The sequence below is a fragment of the Dendropsophus ebraccatus genome, chromosome 4 (genome assembly GCF_027789765.1).
Source record: "Dendropsophus ebraccatus isolate aDenEbr1 chromosome 4, aDenEbr1.pat, whole genome shotgun sequence".
NCBI classification, from domain to species: domain Eukaryota; kingdom Metazoa; phylum Chordata; class Amphibia; order Anura; family Hylidae; genus Dendropsophus; species Dendropsophus ebraccatus.
The window spans coordinates 153,740,238-153,766,244 of record NC_091457.1 but is presented as its reverse complement, the minus strand read 5'-3'; the positions used below and the strand labels follow the sequence as shown (position 1 = coordinate 153,766,244).

The following is a 26,007-nucleotide window of genomic DNA, read 5'->3' as shown; positions in this document are numbered from 1 at the left end:
TATTTTACAAGTGTTTATAGCTGCAATATCTCATACAGAGCACATCATCATCATAAAAGTAATCCCGCCGAGGTGATTCATTGCGGGATCATCCCCGGATATTATTCGGGAGGGTTTCTATTGCATTGATTATAGCAGGGAAGGGGAACCTGCTGAAGCTTTGGCTGTCCAGGCATGATGGGAATTGTAGTTTAGCTACAGCTGGAAGGCCGAAGGTTCCCCATCCCTGGATTGTAGTAATGAAAACCTTAAAGTGTTGCTAGAATAAAAAAAATTGTGATAAAACTTGCAAAAAGTTACTCTTAATATCTATGTATACAGTAGGACAGGCATGTCCAAACTTTTTTTGAAGAGTGCCAAATTTGATGAAGTGAACATATGCGAGGGCCGACCATTTTACATGCTACATGCTATATGCTTTATAACACAGGCAGATAATAGCAAGCTGTGAAATAGTCGCACATCAGATAATGGAATTATAGCACATTGAAAGGCAGTCAGGGGTTAATGAAGGGTATGACAACTTGCTACCACAGATTCCTATATGCTCCCTTTATGTATCGTGAGTGTATAGCCCTGCTTTTCCTTGCCTACAGTAGCCAACTCCTCTTCAGAGACTACCACTACCTATGTATGGCTGCAGAAATTTTTTGTTCGAGGACCCTGCTGGTCTAACCCTTCTGGAAGAGTAGGGTGGTGTTGGAACTTTTAATATATATTATTTATATAAGTTATATATAACTAAGCTGAGGTCATCAGCCTCCTTGACCTCTGAGGAGTTGTAAGAATCTCCAGCCCTAGAACGCCCTCACAACGTGCGAGATCTCCAGCTGGCCGGATCACCGTCAGTACTCAGTACTGAAATCTCGGAAAGCCGAAATCTCGCGATGTCCGAGATGTCAGTACTCAGTACTCTAGTGCACAAAAAAGGAAAGCCGAAATCTCGGACATCGTGAGATTTCGGCTTTTCTTTTCCGTGCACTAGAGTGGCGAGGCGACGAGAGCGGCAGCGGCAAAGCCGCAAGGTATCTGCTGCTGCTGGATACCTGGGAGGCCGTAAAAGTTCGGAACGCGAGCCGCAAATGGCCCGCGGGCCGGACTTTGGACATGCCTGCAGTAGGAGAATACAGATCAAATATTCAACCAAGGGACTTCTATGGGCTAAAAATACTATGGATTCAATGTTGCATGCTGCATATGAGAAATAAAAATAAAGTCCATAAAAAAAAACAAAAAAACAAATGTGAATAAAGAATAAAACAATAAAAACATTGAAATGCAAAAATGCCCTATTGTTTTAAATGGGAAACCATCATGTGCACCTTAGAAGTGGTGGTCCTTGTGCACCTTATAAGTGGTGGTCCTTGTGCACCTTATAAGTGGTGGTCCTTGTGCACCTTATAAGTGGTGGTCCTTGTGCACCTTATAAGTGGTGGTCCTTGTGCACCTTATTAGTGGTGGTCCTTGTGCACCTTATTAGTGGTGGTCCTTATGCACCTTACAGGAGTGGTCCTTATGTTATTTTTCACTTCTTAGGCTTCATACCTGAGGGAAGCTGTACGGCATAACGTGTGTTGTTCACAGCAACTTTATCTATTTTTTAAGTGCAAAAAGAAACTAAAACTAGATTAGGTAACTCTAAAACTCAAAAGTTCCGACCAAGGTGGCCACATTTCCTCTCGTTACTTCTGCAAAAACCGACACTGAACAATGCCAATATCTTCCTCTAATGTCTATCTTTGGTTACTGACATTCATCCTGATTTACTAATATACTGCCATGGGTGGAAAGCTACACATATATACTTTCTTACCTTTCCCTATATCCTTATATATGTGTCACATGATTTCGTTATACTCTATGGGCCACATGTATCATCCGGCGAACGGATGATTTTCGGCGGAAAGTGCTGATTTGCGTAGTTTTTTATTCGCAAATGGCCAATTTGCGAATAAAATATTCGCAAATCGACACTTTCCGCCGAGTACACCAGGGGGGGCAGAAAGGGGGCGTGTAGTGGGCGGAACGGAGGGCGTTGACTCAGAGTCCGCGCGATTTACCATCCATTCCGCCCAAATGTACGCCGAAAACCTACTCCAGTCCTCAGCTGGCGTAGGTTTTCGGCGGTGCGCACCGGCGCGCACGGGATTTATGTAGAGGCAGTCCGCCTCTATATAAATCTCCGTAGTGCCGGAGCTGCGGGGGCATTTATAAGTCCGGCGTAAAAAACGCCGGACTTAATAAATGCCCCCCTATATGTGCTGTATGTGGCCACCCAGTGGCTGTGATGTGAACTGCAGCCTATTCAGGCTTTAGCTACAATGTTGCAATAATGTATTAAATTTATAACAATGGAAATATGGATTGTTCCTTCATTAGACTATATCAGGGGCAGGGAACCTTGGCTCTCCAGCTGTTGCAAAACAACAACTCCCATCATGCCTGGACAGCCAAAGCTAAAGCTTTGTCTGTCCAGGCATGATGGGAGTTCTAGTTTTGCAACAGCTGGACAGCCAAGGTTCCCTACCCCTGACTATGTGATATAGTAAAAGCAAATAACATTTATTGTCTACAACTGGACCTGGTATAACCTGTATATCCCAACTCTTACAGCCCCTGGTACCAGCACAGCAGATCACATAAGAATTCTCTGTGACCACAATAAATGGTTGGATGCTGAACCAGAGTATCAGGTCACAGGAAGCGGCCCTGTCAGGTCTCATGTCTTTCATATGATTGTCAGGCTTTACTGCTCAAATACATGACAGTGGTAGAAAGTGCCCAGAGCAGTCCGGAGCTGGAATGGCAGCTATATATCCGCCACCAAGCTGGCAGAGACTAGGACATGTCGCAGGAGATGGAACATGTAGCTGGAACAGATAATGCATGTGGATATATAGAGGCCTCACACCCGTAGTCATCTGGCAGAGTTTTGAAGTCGTTTCAGACATTAGAACGTTATTTATTAAAGATAGAAAAGCAGCAACAAAAAACATAAAGCTACAAAACTGCGGATAGTAAGAAAACTAAGAGGCACAACTAAAAATTGGATTTCAAATGAATCAAATTCATTGTAGATTTTTCTGAATTAGATTTTTTTTTGTGATTAATTCTGAGTAATTTCGTAGGGCGGACTCTGGGTGTCCCTACTGTTATACATACTGAGCAGAGAGGCGTACACTATATACCCTGCTGCTCAGTTAAAGGCTACAAAAACATGGCCACTTCCTTCCAGAGACAGCACAACTCCTGTCTCCAGGTCAGGTGCGGTTTGCAATTAAGCTCCATTCACTTCAATGGAACTGACTTTCAAAACCTGCAGCCAAACTGGAGACAAGAGTGGTGCTGTCTCTGGATGAAAGTGGCCATGTTTTTGTAGCGCTGGATAACCCCTTTAAATGTTTCACAGTAGCAGCCCAACAAAAGACGATAGGGAGGCGGCACTCACCGGATCTTCGTGCTTTATTCATTCTTACACACAGGAAACTTCATGGCAGGTAGCGATGAGTGAACATGTTCGTAAATGTTTGTATGTTTCTACAAACATGACTCTAATTCGTGTTCGCCTAAAGATCATTTTTTAACATATTCGAACATACGCAGCTGCGTAAGTTACGCTTTGCATCTTATAATCTGTACGCATGTGCGCAGACCGAAACGTATGCTTCTACTGTACATTCGTTACTTGCTCGTGAATGTTCGGCGAACACAAACCGATCACGATTATTTGCTCACTACTAATGGCAGGTAAGCAGGGACGCCAGCACCCAAGAAAAGGTTACAGCAGTTTCACACACTAGTGTATGCTTCTTCCGACAAGTTTAATTAATTCCCATCCCACAAAGATGGCCTCCTGGACCCCTTTGGCCTATTGGTGGCTGAAAATGGCTGAATGCAGTTTGCGTTACACTCATTGACTTTAATGGGAGTTGAGCATATGGGAGCTCAGTGAGCTTTAAAAGTTATTTAGACAATGGCGCTTGCTGGGCTATGCCATTTGCACAATTACGATTAAAGTTGTTTAAAGTCAGCTCTTACGCATTTCAGCTGTTTTTGGCTAAGGGGAAGGGTATCTTTATTAGATGAGACTAGCTCTCTAACATCCATTGGGCTGTATGTAGAGTGCCTGGAGCACCAAATGTGTCAGCCCGCTTAGAGATGTATTGTTACCGCATGAGAGCACATACTATAGATACAGATGTGTCTTTCCTTGCTCTTCCTATTGGATCAATAGATAGGATGAGTGGTGTGTGATTTCCTAATACCATATGTGTCTATATGGGACCACCCAGGGGACGTGATGGGGGTTCCAGCATGTAGCAATTATTAGTTTCATGGTTGTTTATAACTTCATGGTAAGATAAAGATGGACTCATCTGTAGATCCAGTCTCTGGTAGGCTAAACAAGGGGTTATCCAGCAAGAGAAAGACATGGCCAGAAACAGCATTACTCTTGTCTCCAGTTTGGGTATGGTTTTGCAACTTCATTCCATTGAAGTGAATGGAGCTTAAAGGGGTACTTAAGTGATTTTTTCTTTCTTTTAAATCAACTGGTTCCAGAAAGTTATATAGATTTGGAATTTACTTCTATTTAAAAATCTCAAGTCTTCCAGTACTTATCAGCTGCTGTATGCCCTGCAGGAAGGGGTGTATTCTTTCCAGTGTGACACAGTGCTCTCTGCTCCATGTCAGGAACTGTCCAGAGCAATTTTTTTTTCTTGCCAAAGTACCCCTTTAACTGCAAACCACACCTGGCCTGGAGACATTAGTGGTGCTGTCTCATGTTTTTCTAACGCTAGGGACCCCCTTTAATGTTTCGGGACATTGTAACCATTATGGCTGGGATGGTTTTTAAAGTTTTTTTTTTTTTTAAGACGTCTCCAGTGCGTTCCTTGTGATTTTCTCCCTGTTTTCCCTATGTAGAGCAGTTGTATAACCTGGAAGTATAAAATAAATCAAGGGTTTTAACTACTTTAAATTTTACCTACTTAAAGCCCAGTCGCTTTCCTTTCCTTGGTTGCCGTGTCCAGCACAGTAATAACTGTAATGTAATATTATATCACATTATATATATATATATATATATGAGCGCGCATGAACATTTCATATAGTGGATAGGAGGCAGGTGGAGAACATCTCTTTTCTCTAAGAAAAGCAACTTAAATGAAATATTTAACTAGTCTTTGTTTTTTTTTTCCTTTTCTGCTGCGTTTTCATCATGTTCGAACCAGAATTTTCATCCTTTACGCTACATATAACCATCTATCTACCATTTTAGAGAAAAAAAAACAAAAAACTAATAGTACCTAGGACGGTTGCTATTCTTGAGATAAGAGTGCCCCCTGCTGGCTGTCAGTAGGTAACATCTACATCAGCATACATTTTCATCTATGATGTGGTTTGTCTGAATTAGAACACATGTACATCATCGCCCTCTGCTGGTGAATTTATGACATGCACCCACTTTTTTTTTTTTTTTTTTTTTTTTACATGGAAACTTTTTATATATGTAGTTAAAAGTTCAAGTCGCAGGTTAAGGTTTTTACAACTTTGTAAACATTTTACATTTTGCGTGTTCAGATTTAAATGTTCTTTTTTGTTGTTTTTTAGGACAAAGTGTACCTCCGACCATACCAGGTAATATAACACTTCTTACATGATTTATATGTGCACATACATGTTTCCTTGCTTCATGTTTCTTAGCTTGGCCAGGGTCTAGGATTTAAACATAACTTTATAAATTATTATACAGTAGAGAAGATACATGACCTGCAAGGATGCCATATGTGTATAAGATCAAGTGTCACTTCATAGATGTTGACCTTGGAAATACGTAAAAACTTTTGATCGGTAGGGGGATGGGTGCTGAAACATCTGCAGATTGGCAGAACCAATAGGGAGAAGGAAGTTGTGCATGTACGCCCCAGCTCCATTGTCTGTGGAGATACTGGAGAAAGCCAGGTTTAAAGGGGTATTCCACTCAAACATAACTTTTCATATGTTGCTGCCCATGGTGAGCATGGTGGTTATTATCTATTCAGTCTCCTCCCCCCTAGTTCTCAGCTGCTGCTTTCTGCTGAAGACACATAAATCAGTATGTGAGCTGTTCTCTTCCACTTTTTTTTTAGACGGTTTAGATCTTTCGTAATATTTCTAAATATGGGTAAATCTGAATGTGTGACATCGGCACTGTACTGTGGTCATATAGCTAATAATCTATTTTATTAGTCACAGTCCATTAGAATAACCATTCGAAATGTTATGGCACCTTTACACGGAGTGATAATTTGCGCAATCGAAGGATTAACGATTTGGAAGTAACAATGTGTTTTTTTAAAACGATCAGCGTTTAGATGGAACGATAAGTCATTTGAAAAAATTGTTGTTACGATCGTTTTAGGATCGCTTAAGCCTATGTCACACATAGGGTGGATCGGGGTTTACACGAAGCGATCTGCTAATTTTCTGCGAACGACCAACGACGATTTTAGAACATGTTGAAAGATCACAATGAAAGATTTATCGCTTAACGATTGATGGTACGCAGTGTTTGAGCCGATTATCGCTCAAATGCCATCGTTATCGTGAAAATTTGAACGATAATCGCTCCGTGTAAAGGAACTATTAGAAACCAGAGGCCTAATAGGCTGTAATTTCATGAAACATCATATTAGGATTAAAGGATATGTTTGATCAGTGGTCTGAGTTCTGGGATCCCCAATGATTTGCAAAAGACAGAAGTGCTCAGTTGTTTTTGCCCCTTGCTGACGGGTGGGTGTTCAGCACCTGTGCTATGACCAGTCGAAACCTATGTCCCCATGGCATGTCAAACGTTTAAAATACTAGGGGGGAGATTTATCAAATTGGTGTAAAGTAGAATTGTCTTAGTTGCCCCTAGCAACCAATCAGATTCCACCTTTCATTTTTCAAAGAATCTGTGAGGAATGAAAGGTGGAATTTGATTGGTTGTTAGGGGCAATTAAGACAATTCTACTTTAAACCAATTTGATAAATCTCACCCCCGGTGTCCTTTATTAAAGGGATATTGTGGTACCTGGCTACTTACCTCCGATGGTTCAGTGTGGTCTCTGCTTACTGCCACAGGGTTTCTAGTTCAATAGCAGAAAGTTCACCAGATTTTGACTCATGATCCCTGTCAAGAAACAGGGGTCCCTGTTATTTGCCAGGAAATACTGAAGCACTTATCAAAATACAGTAAGGGTGGTATTACACGGAACGATTATCGTTCGAAAAATCGTTAAATTGTTCGGATTTGAACGATAATCATTTTGTGTAATAGCAGGCAACAATTAAACGACCAACGAGAAATCGTTGATCGTTTAATAGGATCCGGACCTATTTTTATCGTTTGATCGTTCGCACATCGTTCGGTGGAATAAGAACTCACAGCTGAAACGTACGCAATAGCGACGACTAAACGACCGCAAGAACGATCATAAATAACGATCATCGTTTCGTGTACTTGGGCGAAAGATTTTGGGGTCGTTTGCCTTAGCGGTCGTTTAGATCGTTTATCGTTAGTCGTCGGAAAATTGCTTGGTGTAATAGTACCCTAAGTCAGCATTATCTAACCTAGTGCTTTATTGCTGTAGTGTGTGTTGCAGAGGGCAAATACCCTGGGATTCTACTAACAGTAAGCTAGGGATGCATAAAGCGTTCCTAGCTTACTGTCCCGTCTTCTCTTTATTAGTTTTGTAAGGGAGCAGAAGTGCAAGTGCTCGTGCCCCTTTCTAAGCATACTGTGTTGCTTTGTTGCTCACTTTGTGAGTAGTGCGTAAATTATAAAGTTGGCACTGGCTCGATCTGTAGCTGTGGACTTTTCTATATTGAAGCAAATCTGTCAGCATATTAGAATGAACCTAACCCATTGATCTCCTACAGCGAGGAGACAGCTAAGTTTTGCTCCCTGCTGGTATATTTAAAGGGGTATTCCACCTTATAATACTTTTCTAGTGTGTCTAGCTAGATAAGTATGTAAACATATCGGTTCTGACTGATGGGAATCTTACCTAGATGTGGTGCATCAAGTCAACTGTGTGTGCCCCTTCATCTTTCACTGTCTATGGAGAAACTGAAGAAATCTGACAGCTGTACTTCCCACTTCTTTAAGACCCCATTTCTACCCTTCTGTTGGTCTGGATATTGGGAAAACTACTATTTAGACTAAAGCTTCTTTTGTCAGTAAAAGGCCAAAAACTGTCTCGTTTACCCCCCCCCCCCCCCCCCCCCCCCCCATTCAGCCAGTATTTGCTAATAGACCACACACAATGAAATGAATGGAATAGTTTAATACTATGCCATTCCATATCTTGGCATCCCTTAAAAAATTTAATTCATTATACAGAAAGTAAAGGAAAAAAAGGTAGCTGCACCATTTGGCTGAGAAAGGATTCTGGTGGTCCGTAGAAGCGCTCGGTAGCATGAAACAGGCTGTCATCCTCACCCTGCCGACATCTGCCCATGTGTGTCTCAGCTATAGGGTGAGTGCAGCTACTTTTTCTCCTTTACTTGCATGTTGGACTTGGGCTATTGTTTAGCTAGCACCACCCTAGTACTCCTCAATACAGGTGAGTGTGTTCAAGATACTGTAGTGCCAGTTAACCCTTTGTTGTTGCCATAATACAGAAACCATGTTACCTTATGGGTGTTAATACTAAAATTTAGCATTTATCACAGGTATCTGTTTACTGAATTCTCACAATGGGCCCCCTTCTGTTATTTGCCCAGGAAACACTAAGGCACTTAGCAGAATACAGTAAGCCAGTCTAACCCATCACTGCATTACTGTAGTATGTGGTGTAGAGCTCTCAATGCCCAGCCCAGGGATTCTACTAACAGTAAACCAGGGATGCATAAAGCGATTCTAGCTTACTGTCCCTTCTTCTCTTTAATAGTGTTTGGCACTATGGAAACCAAGGAAGGGGGGGCCAAAGTCCAAGTGCTTATGCCGTGTAGATATATGTATTGCATTGCATTGACTATAGTAGCTGTGGGTTTTCTCTATTAAAAGGAGTCTTTTAGCATGATTCATAGCCACTGATTCTAGGAATCTGGATGTGCCTAATCAGAAGCTTTCTAAGTTGGGTTACATCACGTTTAGTGGTGATCTATTTGAACAAATAATAAGGTTAGTGGGAATAATATGAATTTTACATAAATTCACAATTTACATAATACACAGACACCCAAAATTGCATTGAAAAATTGTCTCTTAGGGCAATGTTCCCCAACTACAGTCCTCAAGGACCACCAACAGGTCATGATTAGAGATGATCAAACATCGAGAAATCTTAGGTTCGATCGGACTCAAACTTTCTCGAACCTTCCGCATTTGATTCCCAATTCCGCATTTGATTCCCGTTCCGTGGGGAAGGTGGAGACTGCCCGAGTACCGCCTATTACCTAGGCTGTATCCCTGTTTTCCAGGCGGTATTCGGGCAGTCTCCACCTTCCCCACAGAACGGGAAGGCATTGGGAAACAAATGCGGAAGGTTCGAGAAAGTTTGAGTCCGATCGAACCTAAGATTTCCCGATGTTCCATCATCTCTAGTCATGATTTGAAGATATCCCATATAAAGAACACACGTGATGATAACTAATTTACTTACTCATCTGTTTATTTGTAAAATCCACAAAACATGATCTGTTGGTGGTCCTTGAGGACTGGAGTCGGAGAACAGTGTTGCAGGGAATGTTCATCTCGAAGTGGATAGCCAACATGCATTTATATGGTAGAATAGGAAATCTGTTACCGGAAATCTGTCTGGATAAGAGAGTGGTCTTGTGAAAGAGGTGGTCTTTTTTGTTTTTTAGAGAGACTTCACTGTAGTTAATATCATGTGGTTATATTGACTGTATATTATACTCTCTTCCTTTTAGGAATAACCTCACCTGCACCCACCACCACCAAGATAACTTCCATTCCCAAAGACACCAAGTTGACAAGTAAATCATTCTTACCTTCCACATACATAGATGATACCAAAACCAATGCTACCAATGTTATCGTAACATTTCACAGAAGTGGTGCAACCCAACACCAATGAGTCATCTCTATTGCCCTTGTTTATATTGCCGATAAGGTCCTCGAAAGAAGATTTTCTCATAAAGTAATGGCATATCGGTACGGTATACCATCATTTTATGATCAATAGATCAATAGATGTCCGACCTAAGGAGCTTCCATCAGTCATGAGAATTAAAGGGATGCAGAGCTGGTGTTTCCATGAGCAAAAAGTTCTTACAAGACCTCAAAAACTCACCTCAGGTCTTGAATGGGTCCATTACAATTGCCAGTTGAAATGTTAAAACCTGAAGTCAATCTTATGGGATCTCACACTATATTGTTATTATATTTCTTAGAGGAAAAAAAAATAGTATGGTACTGTGTTTGCCAGAAAAATCCATATCGTGGTAAGTACTTGTGATCAAAGTATTTTAGGAGTGATACCTTTAAGGGTCAGCAAAAAAATTATTAGAATTGTGAGCTTTCGGGATTCACAAGATCCCTTCGTCAGACACGTTCACCAATGAATGACATACAGAAACAGCACAGCATTTTTTGTTGGCCAATAAAAGGTATTTACCACAATATACAGTGGTACCTTGGTTTAAGAGTAACTTGGTTTAAGAGCGTTTTGGTTTAAGAGATCACAGTTTTTCAAAATTGTGACTTGGTTTAAGAGCATTGTTTTGGTTTAAGAGCTCCCTGTACTAGGTGGGAGCGCGAGTTGGGGAGGGACATGGTCTGTATAGCGGGGTCTACAGCACTGTACTCTGACCCAGAAAGTCTCCCTTGCCTTCCAAATCATAGCAGATCCACTTCAGGCTGGGGCTTACATCAGGGGACAGGACTGTGGAGGTAATCTCTCCATAGCTGTAACCCCTCTCTCCCCGGACAGAGAGCGCTGCATGTATGTGCCCACATCTGCCCTGCTCATTCCTTCATGCTCCCTGCAGTCTCTGTCAGTCCTGATGAGTCCATGCTGAGCACAGACCCCTTCTTCATTGCTGTCATGTGACCACACAGATCTCTGACAGCAGCCCTGCTTCTCTATTCGAGCCTGTTGTACTATACTACTGCATTATGGGGATCTGCACCTCCATCCTGTATCTACAAACTGCTGCTGTGTTATCAGGGTTATGCAGTTACTATACATTATACACCACATGCTGATTGCTATACTGTACAGTAACCTATAATATCACATATCCAGCTGTTTGTTTCATTTGTCTTACATGTTATTCAAAATATAAAATCATTATTGTTGGGGTGTGGAACCAATTGTCTGCATATCAGTGATTTCTTATGGGAAAATTTGCTTTGGTTTAAGAGTGGATTTGGATTACAAGCAAAGTCCCAGGACGAATTATGCTCGTAATCCAAGGCACCACTGTATATTGCTTAGTAAAACTTTAAATAATTAACTTTTAGACTGGGCGCACACTACGTTTTTGCAATCCGTATTTTTTTCATCGTTTTTTTCCAAAAGAAAAAAACGCATGAAAAACTGAATCATTTGAGTGCATCCGTTTTGATCCGTTCTTTCTATTGACTTCCATTATAAAAAAAAATAAATAAAAAAAAACAGATCAAAAAGGATCCTTTCTTTTAAGGGTTATAAAAATTAGGTTGACTACGTTTTTGTGTACCCTCAAAAAAAAAAAAAACGCATGCATTTTTATCCCTTTTTTTTGTATAATGTAAGTCGATGGAAGAACGGATCAAAACAGATGCACGCAAATGCATCAGTTTTTTTTTTCATTTGTTTTGTTGTTTTTTTTTTTTTTAGAAAAAAACGGTTGAAAAAACTGGACTGGAAAACCATAGTGTCAACCCAGCCTTATTAGAAAATAGTTGAAATTATTTACATTGCTAATTTTGTACAGCAGAGTAATAACATAGTAGGTCAATAAAGTCCAATCTATAACCCTCCAGAGGAAGACTAAAATTCCCTATGAGATAGATACCGGTTGCCCCATAATAGATGAAAAATGTCTCCTCAGCTCTAACTATGGAAATCAGAATGAATCCCTGGATCAAGGTCCCATCCCCTAAACTGAGTGCCCACACCTTGTAATCCTATTGGCAAAGAGTTCTATAGTCTCACTGCTCTTACTGTAAAGAATCTCTGTCTATGCTAAAGGTGAAACCCTTTTTCTACTAGATGTACAGATGCCTCTTGGTCATCAGACCTACGTATAAAAAAAACTGTGTATGATCCATCTATATAGTAATACATAGTACAAAAACACTGAATTATTTCAGCCAGGTCATGTCTATTCTGGGTATTGAGAACCTGGGCTGTCTATTAATTCCTTTAACTTTAAGACTTTATATGACCCGAACATGTGTCTTCCCGTCTTGAGGTAGGATACCCTGGTCCAGTGCCCCATCTATAATATATAAAACAAGCTGAACTATTGGAAATGACAATATCCTAAAATAATTTTGTCTTCTTCTGGATCAACAATGCAGGTTATTGTCTAATTTCAACTTTAAAGGCTGAATTATGTGGTGATGACTATGACTTGTATTTTAAATGAAATAAATACCTTGGATAGATCTCATTCAGAGTCTATTAAGCATAGGCCTTTTGGCCTTAAAGAGAACCTGAAGACGATGGACAAAAAAAAAAAGATTTTATTACCATTAAATAGCTTAGGCTGCCCTGATTACACATCTTTTTACAATTTCCTGTTCCCAAGATATGAAGATTTGACATTTGACTGACAGTTTAATTAATAGCCAAATGGGCGTGAACTTTGGTGAATAGGTCTTATTATACAGTCTGAGGGGGGTGAACATTTTAGAATGAGGAGTGTGTATGTCTAACACAAACACGCCCCCCGACTCTATAATCCCATTACCTAACCTTCATTCCCGTTATTAAAATTAAGGTCACGCCCATCTGACTATAAACTGAATTGTCAGACAAAATTATGAACCCACAAATCTCATGCTCTTTACGGCTTATTTTTGTATAGAATTTAATCAGTATACATTGGGTCTGCTGTTTTGGTGTATACTTGCATCCCCTATCATATAACAATTACAAAGCATCCTTTTTTTAACCTTACACTGTGCTGTCAATCTTTCTAGAAATTTATAACTAAAGTGACACCTGGGTGTTACCAGTTGGGGGCGTGTCCTTTCTCTGTTTGCCACTGACCAATCATTACCAGACCTTGTAATGACACACCCTCTTTAATGGAATAGTAACACCCACTTGTCAATTTATTCATCAACATTTTAGAAGAGTAATATAAGAACAGCGCAACAAAAGCTGGAGTCGGCAAAATTATATGGGTAAGTTAGCAGAATCAGGTCAGGAGAGGCCATGGGTCGCCTATAATCATCCAGGTAACTTTACATCTACGGGGAATTAAGCTTCTTCAACCACAGGATATTAAAGGGACCATTACTAATATAGTATTCCTCTTTCCACTATAAAACGGCTATAAAATGTGAAATGCAAATGAAGTGTATATGTGAAATGTCAAGGGTTTTGGCAGCCTCTGGGTAAACGTTAGTTAGCTGTGGATGGGAACTTTTCCATATAAAAGTTAAAGCCCTAGGTTGTAGAAATCTGACTGTGTTATATCAGACTGGCACATTCTGCACCAAGTGCTACTTAATAATATGGGAGCTTTCCAAGTTGGATTACGTCCAGTATAGAGGTGATTCATTTATAGTAAGAAGAAGGGAATAACACAGTGACTTTCTAATTGGTTGGAACCAGATTAGTATATATGATGCTGACTGTATATTATATTCTCCTCCTTTCAGGCACATCCTTACCTCCACTTCACCCCACCACCAGAATCCAGAGCTCTTCCAATGACTCCGCACTCATTACAACCACCACGTCAAGTAACCTATTCTTACTTACCACATAGATCAGATGATACCGGAGCCAATGTTACCGCTGTGTATTACTGTAAAGTTATAAAGTGATCGATAATATTTCATAGAAGAAGTGCCATAGAGATGAGCGAGAGGGGGTCAGTCCGGATCAAAGTGTGTAGCATTGGATTCAGTGTCGGACTGGCCCACCGGAACACTGGAGAATCCTCCGATGGGCCCCCAGCTTTAAAACCTACGCAAACACTGACTGACATGTTGTTTCTCACTGGTTCTTCATTGGTGGGCCCCCAGGATCATTTCCTCTGGTGGGCCCCAGATTCCCCAGTCCGACACTGATTGGATTACAGGTGGCTGAACAAGTTGGATGCAGCCCTAGGGAGACCTGGAAAACATGGATATAGCCTATGACTGTATCCTTGTTTTCCAGGACTCCCTAGGGTGACATCCAACTTCTTTAGCCACCGGTAATCAGATGCCGGACTATCGGACCCCAGCGTGCTCGAGTTGCTCTCATCTCTAGTGTCATCGAACATCTACAAGTCAACTCAATTTCCAGAGAGCGCCATTGCTTTAATAATGTTATATTACTTTGTGATATAACTTCATTACCATAAATGTATACTTTTTTTTTGTCTGTTTACCAACGTTTGTTGACTGGCAGTAGTAAGGGACGACATGGGCCCCTCTGCTGCCACCAATGTTCCTGTCGGGAACTGCAGGGCTATCTAAGGGTACTATTACACGGAACGATAATCGGCTGAATCGGCCCTATGCGGCAGATTATTGTTCCGTGTAATAAACAGAACGATCAGCCGATGATCGTTGTCATCGGCTGATTGTTGATATAGGTTTGGACCTATAATTGTTGGCCACCGACCGCGCACTGCTATGTGTAATAGCGTTGTGCGGCCTGCAGCTGACGATTTGCAAAGTAAATACATTACCTATCCATTGTCCAGGGCTCCTCCTGCACTCTGCTTCTCCCGATCCTGCGCGCTGCAGCTTCAGAGCGGCCTGTCTAAGCTGACAGGCCGCTCAGCCAATCACAGGCCGGAACCGCCGCAGCCAGTGATTGGCTGAGCGGCCTGTCAGTTAAGTCGGTCAGAAGCAGACCGCAAGAGGAGCCCTGGACCATGGATAGGTAATGTATGCCAGTTTAGTAAGGGCTGCAAGGACATCGGTAACGATGTCCGTGCAGCCCTTGTTAAACAATTATCAGGCTGTGTAATAGGCCCAGTAAACGAGCGCCGGTCTAGCAGATCGGCGCCTGTTTACAGTTATTATCGGGCCGCCATCGGCCCATGTAATAACACCCTAAGATGTGCAGTTCCCGGTCCCCTGCTCTGATCCAGCACGATACAGAGCATGCCCCCCATAATCGCAATTTTTTGTTTAAAACACAAAAATGTCGCAAATTTTGGAGCAACATGAGGCGTAAACATATGTTTTTGTCTTTTTTTTATACCAGAAAAGTGACCTACAAGCCTTGACAATGCTTACAATGCTTTTTAAGGGGTGTATATTGCTGAGGTTATACAAGAATTTAGGGAATTTATCAGATGTTGATACAAATGGGGGTTCACATAATTCTTAGACTAGATTTTCTCTGAAAAATAATTTTTTTTTAATTCACTCTTCTTCATTGCAGATCAGACTCTCGATGACCCTTCTAACCCGCAATCACCCACCACCACTGTCCCCATGACTGTTCCCACACCTGCAGACAACAGCACTGCTGTCTCTGATGCACTCACTTCTACAACCAGCAACACCACTATGCTGTCTATCACAGGTCGGGCTGATAGCAACCACCATTAAATGGACATATATTGTGTCCGTCTTCATTTCAGATACTATGAGTAAATACAAAGTAAATCCTCTTAGAATCTAAAGTTGCAAGAAAAGATCAGTGGACTCTTTGGAATTACCTGGATCTTTGCATAATATATCAAAACAGTCAATAGACCAACACAATCTAAACTGATAACACACACACTCAGTTATATGTTATTGTCTGTTATTAAGTACATTGAGTAAACATCCATGGGGCAGGGAGAAAGGTAAGTGAACATCAGCGATAATGACCTCTCTCTCAAACAAAAATTCTGTGGGGTAATAATTCATTATTATAACTTGTCAACATTGTGCCAATCTCATTTACAGTTACAAAAACATTTAATGGATATGATTGTTGATAAGGGGGGGGGGGGGGCAGCTGCAACCCACTCCTGGACCCTGTCGGGTGTCTTCTGAGCTCCCACCCGGCTATGTCACAACCCGAATCTCCGGCTCAGCCAGTCAGTGACTGGGGCGGGACACTATTGCAGTCACTGATTGACTGAGCAGCCTAAATCCCATCAGCCTGTGACATGGATGCCGAGTCGTGATGTTCCTGGAACTGCAGAGAAAATGACAGCCGGACGGGTCCAGAAGTTTCTTTGCATAGCGCAGTGCGGGTTCGGGAAGAGGTAAGCAGATTAGTTTTTTCAATTTCCCCCCACCCCCACCCATAGTGATTTTTTTTAACCCCCTGCAAGATTTCCTCTTTAAAATCAAAAGTTTACTTACATTTTCTCCCTGCACTGTGGATGTTTACTCAATCTGCTCAAAAAAAGACATAAATGGTACAAATGTTAATCTGTTATTAGTTTAGTTATATTGTGTTTGTCTACAGTTGAGAGTCAGACACCAAACAGACCAGGCTTTAATAGTCATTACTGCAGAAATCCAGATAATTCTACAGGGAGGGGTCACTTACTTTTTTCTTGCAACTGTAAAAAGTAAAGAAGCACAAAGTGTCCATGCAGAAAGTGTATGGCTATATCACACCAGTGGATGAAGACATTATAGATGCATCTGACTTGGAGTATATTCACACCTATCCATGGATGTAAGTGGTTTGATCCATTATGTAAGGAGAGGTTACATTTGAGCACCGGTATATAGGTGTGAACAGGTTTTTGCTCTCTAGGTAAGAAATATTCATATAGAATATTAAAGGAGTATGGTGATGTCACTTCCTGGATAACATGGAGATGTCACGACCCGACTCCCAGAGCTGTGCGGGCTGTGGCTGCTGGAGAGGATGATGGCAGAGGGACACAGGGCACTGGAGGGACACTGAGCCTCCCCCTGCCATCATCCTCTCCAGCAGCCACAGCCTGCACAGCTCTGGGAGTCGGGTCGTGACATCACCATGTTATCCAGGAAGTGACATCACCATGTTATCCAGGAAGTGACATCACCATGTTATCCAGGAAGTGACATCCCCATGTCATCCAGGAAGTGACATCACCATGTTATCCAGGAAGTGACATCACCATGTTATCCAGGAAGTGAAGCCTTGATGCTGTAGTAAGTGCAGGGGAAAAAAGCACTTTATAAGCATTTCCCGTAATAAGTGTATATTGGTGATTTGTATAACTTTTGGGGGGCAATACAATACTTTCATAAAAACTTTCGCTGCACTTCTCCTTCAACCTGGGAGAAGGAATAGAGGCTTATGTGTATTTATATATGATCATCCATGGATAGGGAATAATGATGCAGCAGGGCTGAGGTTATCATTGAGCACTTTCAGCTGCATCATTTTTGTATATTGATATTGTAGAATCCCAGATGACACCTTATCCCTGTTATATCACAGATTGTATGATACATGTAACAACCTCAGTCACTCATTGGGAACTATATGAAGATTATGTCTATACCATTATCAATGTAAACTAGAGGTGCACAACCATCCATCTCCAGCTCCCCTGTATCTAGGGTTCCATCCTTGGGAAGAAATGAATAGATCAATGATAGTTGTTGTTTTTTTTTGTTTTTTTTTTGAAGAATTAAATTTATCACTGGATATTATTGAAAAATAAAGCAACTTTTCCACTTTTTTTCCTTGCAGATCAGTCTCACAATGACTCTTCTAACCCGCAGTCACCCACCAGCATTGTCCCCACGGCAGCTCCCACACCTGCAGACAACAGCACTGCTGTCTCTCTTGCATTCACCTCTCCAACCAGCAACACCACCTCTATGCTTTCTAATATCACAGGTCTGGCCGATAGCAACCACCATTAAGTGGGCAAATCCTTATACTAGTTCCTGATACTCTGAGGCAAATCCTGTTATAATGTACAGTAGTGTTATAGGGACTCTATGTATATTATGGATATATGGCACATGGATGTCTATGGATGTAGATCAGGATATTATCCAGGCATCTCAACTAGAATATGTTCAGACCTATCCATGGATATACTGTAAGTGGTTTCACCCATTGTGTGATGGAAGACCCAAATCTGGTACATATAGGTGTGACCACGTGACTACCTGCACAACCACCTGTAGGTTGCAGGGACTGTCTATTACTGATGTATGGTCTTCCTGGATGGGGTTAGGGTTTGAAGTCTATTTCATGTTTCATATTCTGGAACGGATGACTCCAACTCTTCTTGTATGGAATCATACCCCACTAGTGTCTGGTTTGCATAATTGTCTGATATGGCATTGCCCTGCCCAGAGACTTTTACTCTGTTCCCCAACCTGTGGCTCTCCACCTGTTACGTAACTACAACTCTCATCATGCCCCAATTGTCTGAAATAGCTGGAGAGTCACAAGTCAGAGAACACTGCTGGAGGACCAGGCAAGTCATGACGGACAATCCATTGATTGTAATACCTCATTTCCCCTGTGGAGGCACTGCAGCAGAAGCCAGGTCTTACTGCTAGAGTCTCCGGCTTCAGAAAAAATGACAATTAAAACAGTTATATCATACAATGAGTCATTTAGGTGCCGAGACCCAACTATACAGTTATTTATCACCATACCTCCTTTTATATGGATTTACTTACTCTATATATAGTTTCCTTTATATTTGCATATCTGTTATTCTACATCCTGAGGGCCACATGTATAATCCGGCGAATGGATGATTTTCGGCGGAAAGTGCCGATTTGCGTCTTTTTTTAAGCAAAAATGGCGGATTTGCGAATAAAATATTCGCAAATCGGCACTTTCCGCCGAGTACGCCAGGGGGCGGAAAGGGGGCGGAAAAGGGGCGGAGAGTGGGCGGAACGGAGGGCGCGGACTCAGAGTCCGCGCGATTTATCATCCGTTCCGCCAAAATGTACGCCGAAAACCTACTCCAGTCCTCAGCTGGCGTAGGTTTTCGGCGGTGCGCAACGGCGCGCACGGGATTTATGTAGAGGCAGTCCGCCTCTACATAAATCTCCGTAGCGCTGGAGCTGCGGGGGCATTTTTACGTCCGGCGTAAAAAATGCCGGACTTAATAAATGCCTCCCTGAGTGTTTTCCCTATATACATAATAATCTTGACACTATATAAAAGTGGATTACTTACTCAGTAGGTTTGGTGTGTAGCGGCTCATGTAAAAGTTGTATTTAGATGTCCTTATTACGCGTATGTTATGGATATGCTTGTATAGTATATATTCTTGTATATAATGCTTGTATAGTATATATTCTTGTATATAATGCTTGCATAGTATATATTCTTGTATATAATTCATGTATAGTATATATTCTTGTATATAATTTTTGTATACTATAATATTCTCCATACTTTTGCCTCACTCCAGATACTACAACCACTGATTTCAACCAAACCACATCACCCCCAGACGTCTCCCCTACTCCAGGAGGTGACAAGCTGACCCACATCCATTACAATCACTGCATGGCTTGCATACAAAAAAGTCTTGCACATCTATCTATCTATCTATCTATCTATCTCCTATCTATCTATCTATCTATCTATCTATCTATCTATCTATCTATCTATCTATCTCCTATCTATCTATCTATCTATCTTTCTCCTATCTATCTATCTATCTATCTATCTATCTATCTATCTATCTATCTCCTATCTATCTATCTATCTATCTATCTATCTATCTATCTATCTATTTTTCTCCTATCTATCTATCTATCTATCTATCTATCTATCTCCTATCTATCTATCTATCTATCTATCTCCTATCTATCTATCTATCTATCTATCTATCTATCTATCTATCTATCTCCTATCTATCTCCTATCTACCTATCTATCTATCTATCTATCTATCTATCTATCTATCTATCTCCTATCTATCTATCTATCTATCTATCTACAAAACGAAGTTCCGCAGCACACCAGCATTAGGTGAAAAAAGTTGATATTTATTGCATGTGGCAAAAAATAACAGAGAGGATGCAACGTTTCTGCCTTCTCACAAGGCCGTTATCAAGCATGTTGATAACGGCCTTGTGAGAAGGCAGAAACGTTGCATCCTCTCTGTTATTTTTTGCCACATGCAATAAATATCAACTTTTTTCACCTAATGCTGGTGTGCTGCGGAACTTCGTTTTGTATCTATTGGGATCCCTAGCCAAGGGACTTACTCTGTACAGCACCCGCTGCTTGGATTCGGAAGTGCGGCCTTTCTCCTGTCTCTATCTATCTATCTATCTATCTATCTATCTATCTATCTATCTATCTATCTATCTATCTATCTCCTATCTATCTATCTATCTATCTATCTATCTCCTATCTATCTTTCTATCTTTCTATCTATCTATCTATCTATCTATCTATCTATCTATCTATCTATCTCCTATCTATCTATCTATCTATCTATCTATCTATCTATCTATCTATCTCCTATCTATCTATCTATCTATCTATCTATCTAATCCCTATGTATGTATGCATCTAATTAGTCTTTAATTGATTACGTTTATCTCTGACTTCATTGATCACCTCCGTAGTTTTTTACCTCTTTATATTCATGCAGATTGTTCTGCTTCATTTTAATTTAATTCATTTTTTTATCTGTTTTCTTTCAGATAACAAGACCACACCAGTAGATTGCAGTAAGTTCAGTATTTCCAGAGAATCATGTCCAGGCATGATGGGAATTGTAGTTTTGTAACAGCTGGGGGGCCTAAGTTTGACCCCCCTACTCTAGGATCCCCCCCCCCCCGCCTCCTTGTAGGTAATGCCACTTGTAGTATAACCACTCCCCTTCATGTACACATCCCTCTGTAGGTAATCCATCCTGGCAATGGCATCCTACCCCCAGTCCAGCTTGGGGGTAGGATGTCTCCTGGTGATGTGGTATTTCCCTGCACATCACCAGTAGACAGACAAGACCAGCCCACAAAGGGGACTGGCCCATCTGGCATTTGCCAGAAATGCCAAATGGCCAGTCCCCTGGTGCGGTCAGTGGAATTATTTAGCCTGTTCTAGTCATTAGTATAAATATAGTTTAGCACAAACAATATTTCTATAGCAGCTGTCTCCAAAAAATGAACAGAAATAATAAAAAAAATATATATATTTTTGCTTAAATGAAATAAAATTAGAGAAAGCAATGCCTTGTGTCGGATAAACAACCGTCCAATTGGTAATGAGATAGACTAGCCTACAAAATGCTGTTCAAGGGCGGCCAATGTGAAATGTTAATGATGTTTTATTTTTAATCTTAATATTTAACAGGCGGCTTCGAAAACCTAAAAGTGCCAAAACCGTCATACGAGAAAGAGTCCGAAACACTGGATCTGGATCTTCCCGACAACCTCAAAAATAAAACCGTTAATTGTACATGCGATAAATGCGGCTCTGGGGAATACGAATTCAAACTTCTACGCTTTACATTCCGCGTTCCCATGTGTACACCAGCAAATATCAGCTGCTGGTTTGAGGAGTGCCCCGGTGTGATCCCCGTACCCTTGGATGTTCCACTCAGTAAGTTAGAAATGATGCCAACGCGTGCCACTTGTATTATATTGTAACTAGGAACGATAGCGAAAATGTATGGCGCCGTATTTGAGTAAGACTATTTGGTTGCCCATGGCAACTCATCACAGCTAAGCTTTCATTTTACAAGAGCAATACGAGAACTGCAAGCTGAGCTGTGATTGGTCGCTATGGGCAATGGAAATAATCTTTCTATAAGACCTCACCATAAATCTCCACCCAATATTCTACTATTCTTTCCTATAGGATTGCCGCGTAAGGGCCAGATCACACGGAGTAAAACTTCTGTGGAATTGCGCCAGCCTCCACGTCATACTGCCAGTCTATGGGAGGCTCGCGCGCCTCCTCTCTCCGCGCTGATGAATGGACATGTCACTTCTTTCGAGCGGAGAGGCGCAAAGAGAGGAGGCGCGCGAGCCTCCTATAGACTGCCTGTATGACACGGAGGCTGGAGGGATTCCGGGATTTTACTCTGTGTGAACTCAGGGTCACACTGCGTTTTTGCAGTCGGTTTCATTAATGTATACGTGTTATGGAAAAAAAAAATGCGGTCTGGATCCTTTTTTCCATTGACTTCCATAAAAAAAAAAAAAAAAACCTGCATGCGTTAAACAGACTGCAAAGACGCAGTGTGAACCCAGCCTTATTCTATTTTTTTGACATTCTCTAATATTTTTAACATCTTTACACTTAATGGGGGAGATTTATCAAGACCGATATCTTACATGCCAGTCTTAAATCCCCTCCCCCCCGCCAGCGCCGTCACTGACATCTGTGTGCAGGCATAACTTGTGATAGATATGGTTCATGTGGAGGGGGCCCCCCCTCTCTCCCTCCCAGGTGTCAGGGGCGCAGATGTCAAAAAAAGTTGCAACTATTTTCAGACTTTTTGTGGTCTTTGTGCAGCTTGATAAATCCCCCCCAATATGTTTTGATGTCATGACAACATATTTTAATTGAATAAATGAAGTTAAAGGGGAACTCTTACCAAGGATATGTATTAGAAATACTGTACTGCTTTGATTTATTCTGCCGTTAGTTTTTAATGTGATAACTTTTTCCTTTGTTTCTTTTTCAACAGAAAAAGGAATCTACAGTTTAAGTGTCGCTGCGGACATTAACTCCATTACCTTTAACTGGTACAATGCAAGCGGACCTGGGTGTGATGCATTGAAAGTGAATTCTGCTTGTTCAAATGTAGATGGTAGGTTGTTTGTTAAATTCAGCAAAGGTGTCATATCTGCAGCCCCTCCAGCTGGAGCAAAGCTACAATTTCCATCATCCCTGAACGGTTGAAGACAAAGCACTGGCTTGTAGTTGTAGTTTTGCAACAGCTGTAGGGCCGCTAGTGTGACACCTGTGATCTATAGTATTATAAGAAGCAAAACGCTGAGTCAGATCTAGGGCCAGTTCACACTGAGGAATTAGTGCTGAATTTCAGCGCTGCTTCCTCACTGAAAATAGAGTTCAATAGAATTTGTGCACTGCAGTTGACATGCATTGTCACGTGCCGTACCCGCGGCTGTATTCATAACAAAGAAAACCTCACCTGCTCTGGACAGTTCCTGACATGGACAGAGGTGGCAGCAGAGAGCACTGTGTCAGACTGGGAAGAATACACCACTTGCTCCAGGACATACAGCAGCTGATAAGTACTGGAAGACTGGAGATTTTTAAAAAGGAGTAAATTACAAATCTATTTAACTTTCTGAAACCAGTAGATTTGAAAGAAAAAGATTTTCAACGGAGTACCCCTTGAGGATAACTTAGTAGAGACACTTGCTATGCTCTGTAAACCCATAGACAAAACCTTTAAGAATTACACTGATTCTACCAAAAGACAAAAGTGGCTCTGTTTCATGGAAAAAATGTATTAACTTTTATCATTTTTATTTTATTTTTTAAAGATAAAGAGAAGAATTTTACTGGTAGAAAAGTTGTGAACAACCTGGAAGCTTACACCAACTACAGCTGCTCTTCAAAGTTACTTTACAGAAACCAGGTCATAGAGCGCAGAACGGATATAATTGAACAGACCAAGATTGGACGTAAGTTCTGCATACCTAACAGGAAAAGGCAATGCAGTATGTAGGAAATAGTATTTGCTGATTACCGTTTGTACGTTTAAGGGCATGTTCACACTACGGAATCCCAACAGATCACCTGCCACGGAATCCACAGCTCACCCCCACTCGCGGACGTGTGCATCTCCGCTGGTCCCATAGCTTCATTCTATGGTTTGCCAGATTTCGCCGTCCGCCTGAAGGATGAACCTGCTCATTCTTCGGGCGGATGGTGGAATCTGGCAAACCATAGAATGAAGCCTATGGGACCAGCGGAGATGCACGCGTCCGCCAGCATCTGAGAGCTCTGGAATCCGCGGCGGGAGAACTACCGGGATTCCTTAGTGTGCACATACCCTTAAGGTGCTTTCGATTGCAGACTATCCCTGCCATAGGTTATGTTCCCACAATATTTTTTCCTCTACATTTTTCAAAAGAAAAAATGAGGTCCGTCATTTTGCTGTTTGGCCGCCCGTCAGTGCAATGGCGGCTGTTATTGTACATTATTCTAGGTCAGGTAGACTAATCGACTAAAAGACATCCGAAAATAATTGACGTGATCGTTATTTAGACGTCCGTGCAGACAACGTTCGTCATTTAATAAACTGTGTGCATTGGACATCCGTCATTCCATTGACTTTAGTAAATTGCAATAAAATGCTGCGATAACGGACGTCTTTTTAAATAGCAAGAGCAGATTTCTATTCTTTTTTTACGCAGTGTGAGCGTAGCGTTACAGTAAATGTGATAGACATGTTAGGCTGGGTTCACACTACGTTTTTGCAGTCCGTTACAAAAACGGATGGAAAACGGATGCATTTGTGTCCATCCGTTTTTCCATTGACTTCCATTATAAATAAAAGGATCAAAACGCTTTTTTTTTTTTTTTTTTTAACAACGTACACAAAAATAAGGTCATTAAAAAAAAGAATGCGTTTTGATGTTTGTTTGTTTTTTAATTGGAAGTCAATGGGAAAATGTATCAAAATGGATACACACAAATGCATCTTTTTTTTTTTGCAAAAACGAATGAAAATAAAAACGGGTTGCAAAAATGTAGTGTGAACCGACACTTTCTCTTCCTTAGGCTATGTTCACACAACATATATTTTTATAAAAGTGCGGCCGTTGTTGCAATCGGCAACAATGGCCATACTTTGTACGAAAACATACGTTGCCTTCTATGGGATCCTGGCCGGAGTGTATACACATAGTATACGCTCCGGCCGGGATCTCTTGCGGCGCCGTAGAAAACTGATATGTCACTTTTCTGCGGCTGCTATTCATTGAATAGCGGCTGCAGAAAACCCTGTTAGTGCACACTATGGAGCGAGCTGCTCCGGATGCTTGCTTCATAGTGGGCAGTGGGAAGATCAGAGCTCTACGGCCATAAAGATCATCCGGCCGGTACTGCAGTACCGTCCGCGATGATCTTCTCAGTGACCGGCCGCTCCGTGCCCCGGCCGGTCTCTTACGCCATGTGAACATGGCCTTATGCTGTATTTTGCTTTATTTACAGTATTTAGTGGCAAATTTGCATGTTTTTATATGTCTTTATTAGAGATGAGCGAACCGGGTTCGGGTTCGAGTCGATCTGAACCCGAACGTTCGGTATTTGATTAGCGGGGGCTGCTGAACTTGGATAAAGCTCTAAGGTTGTCTGGAAAACATGGATACAGCCAATGACTGATACATGCTTTCCACATAGCCTTAGGGCTTTATCCAACTTCAGCAGCCACCGCTAATCAAATGCCGAAAGTTTGGGTTCGGATCGACTCGAGCATGCTCCAGGTTCGCTCATCTCTAGTCTTTATATGTTAGCCGCAACGTATTATATGTTAGTTTAAAAAAAAGAATTGCCTTATTGTGTTTCAGGTCCAGATCGGGTACAAAATGTGGGCTGTCATGATGAAACAAACACAACAATTACAGTTACCTGGGATCAGCCAATCAAACGCAATGGCCCAGAGACTAAATATGAAGTTCACATCACAGACAGTAAGTCTTGGTATAATATTCATGAGTGAATAGCAGGATAGATATTTACATTGCATGAAGTTTACTCTAAACCAGGAATGGGGAACCTTCGGCCCTTCAGCTGTTGCAAAACTACAATTCCCATGGGAATTGTAGTTTTGCAACAGCTGGGGGGCCGCAGGTTCCCCATCCCTGCTTTAAACCATTGACCCTTTTTTATATTTTGATTTGCTATGAACCTTGATCTCCTGAGCAAAGTTTTTGTTGGGATTTGTTCACATTTGAGGCCGTGATCCAAACCTCTGTGGCAGATTCTGAACA

General features: G+C 41.4%; 1 protein-coding gene across 1 annotated transcript in view; it reads left to right on the top strand.

Annotated features, from left to right (window-relative positions):
• Positions 1 to 26,007, top strand: part of PTPRC (protein tyrosine phosphatase receptor type C) — a 106,802-nt gene that overhangs the window by 44,280 nt on the left and 36,515 nt on the right. Inside the window, exons 3-13 of the mRNA XM_069967498.1 lie at positions 5,611 to 5,637; positions 9,901 to 9,966; positions 13,811 to 13,894; positions 15,537 to 15,680; positions 17,790 to 17,939; positions 19,486 to 19,548; positions 20,734 to 20,760; positions 21,386 to 21,634; positions 22,728 to 22,850; positions 23,554 to 23,694; positions 25,585 to 25,707. Coding sequence (XP_069823599.1) covers positions 5,611 to 5,637; positions 9,901 to 9,966; positions 13,811 to 13,894; positions 15,537 to 15,680; positions 17,790 to 17,939; positions 19,486 to 19,548; positions 20,734 to 20,760; positions 21,386 to 21,634; positions 22,728 to 22,850; positions 23,554 to 23,694; positions 25,585 to 25,707 — 1,197 coding nt within the window. The remainder of the gene's footprint in view (positions 1 to 5,610; positions 5,638 to 9,900; positions 9,967 to 13,810; positions 13,895 to 15,536; positions 15,681 to 17,789; positions 17,940 to 19,485; positions 19,549 to 20,733; positions 20,761 to 21,385; positions 21,635 to 22,727; positions 22,851 to 23,553; positions 23,695 to 25,584; positions 25,708 to 26,007) is intronic.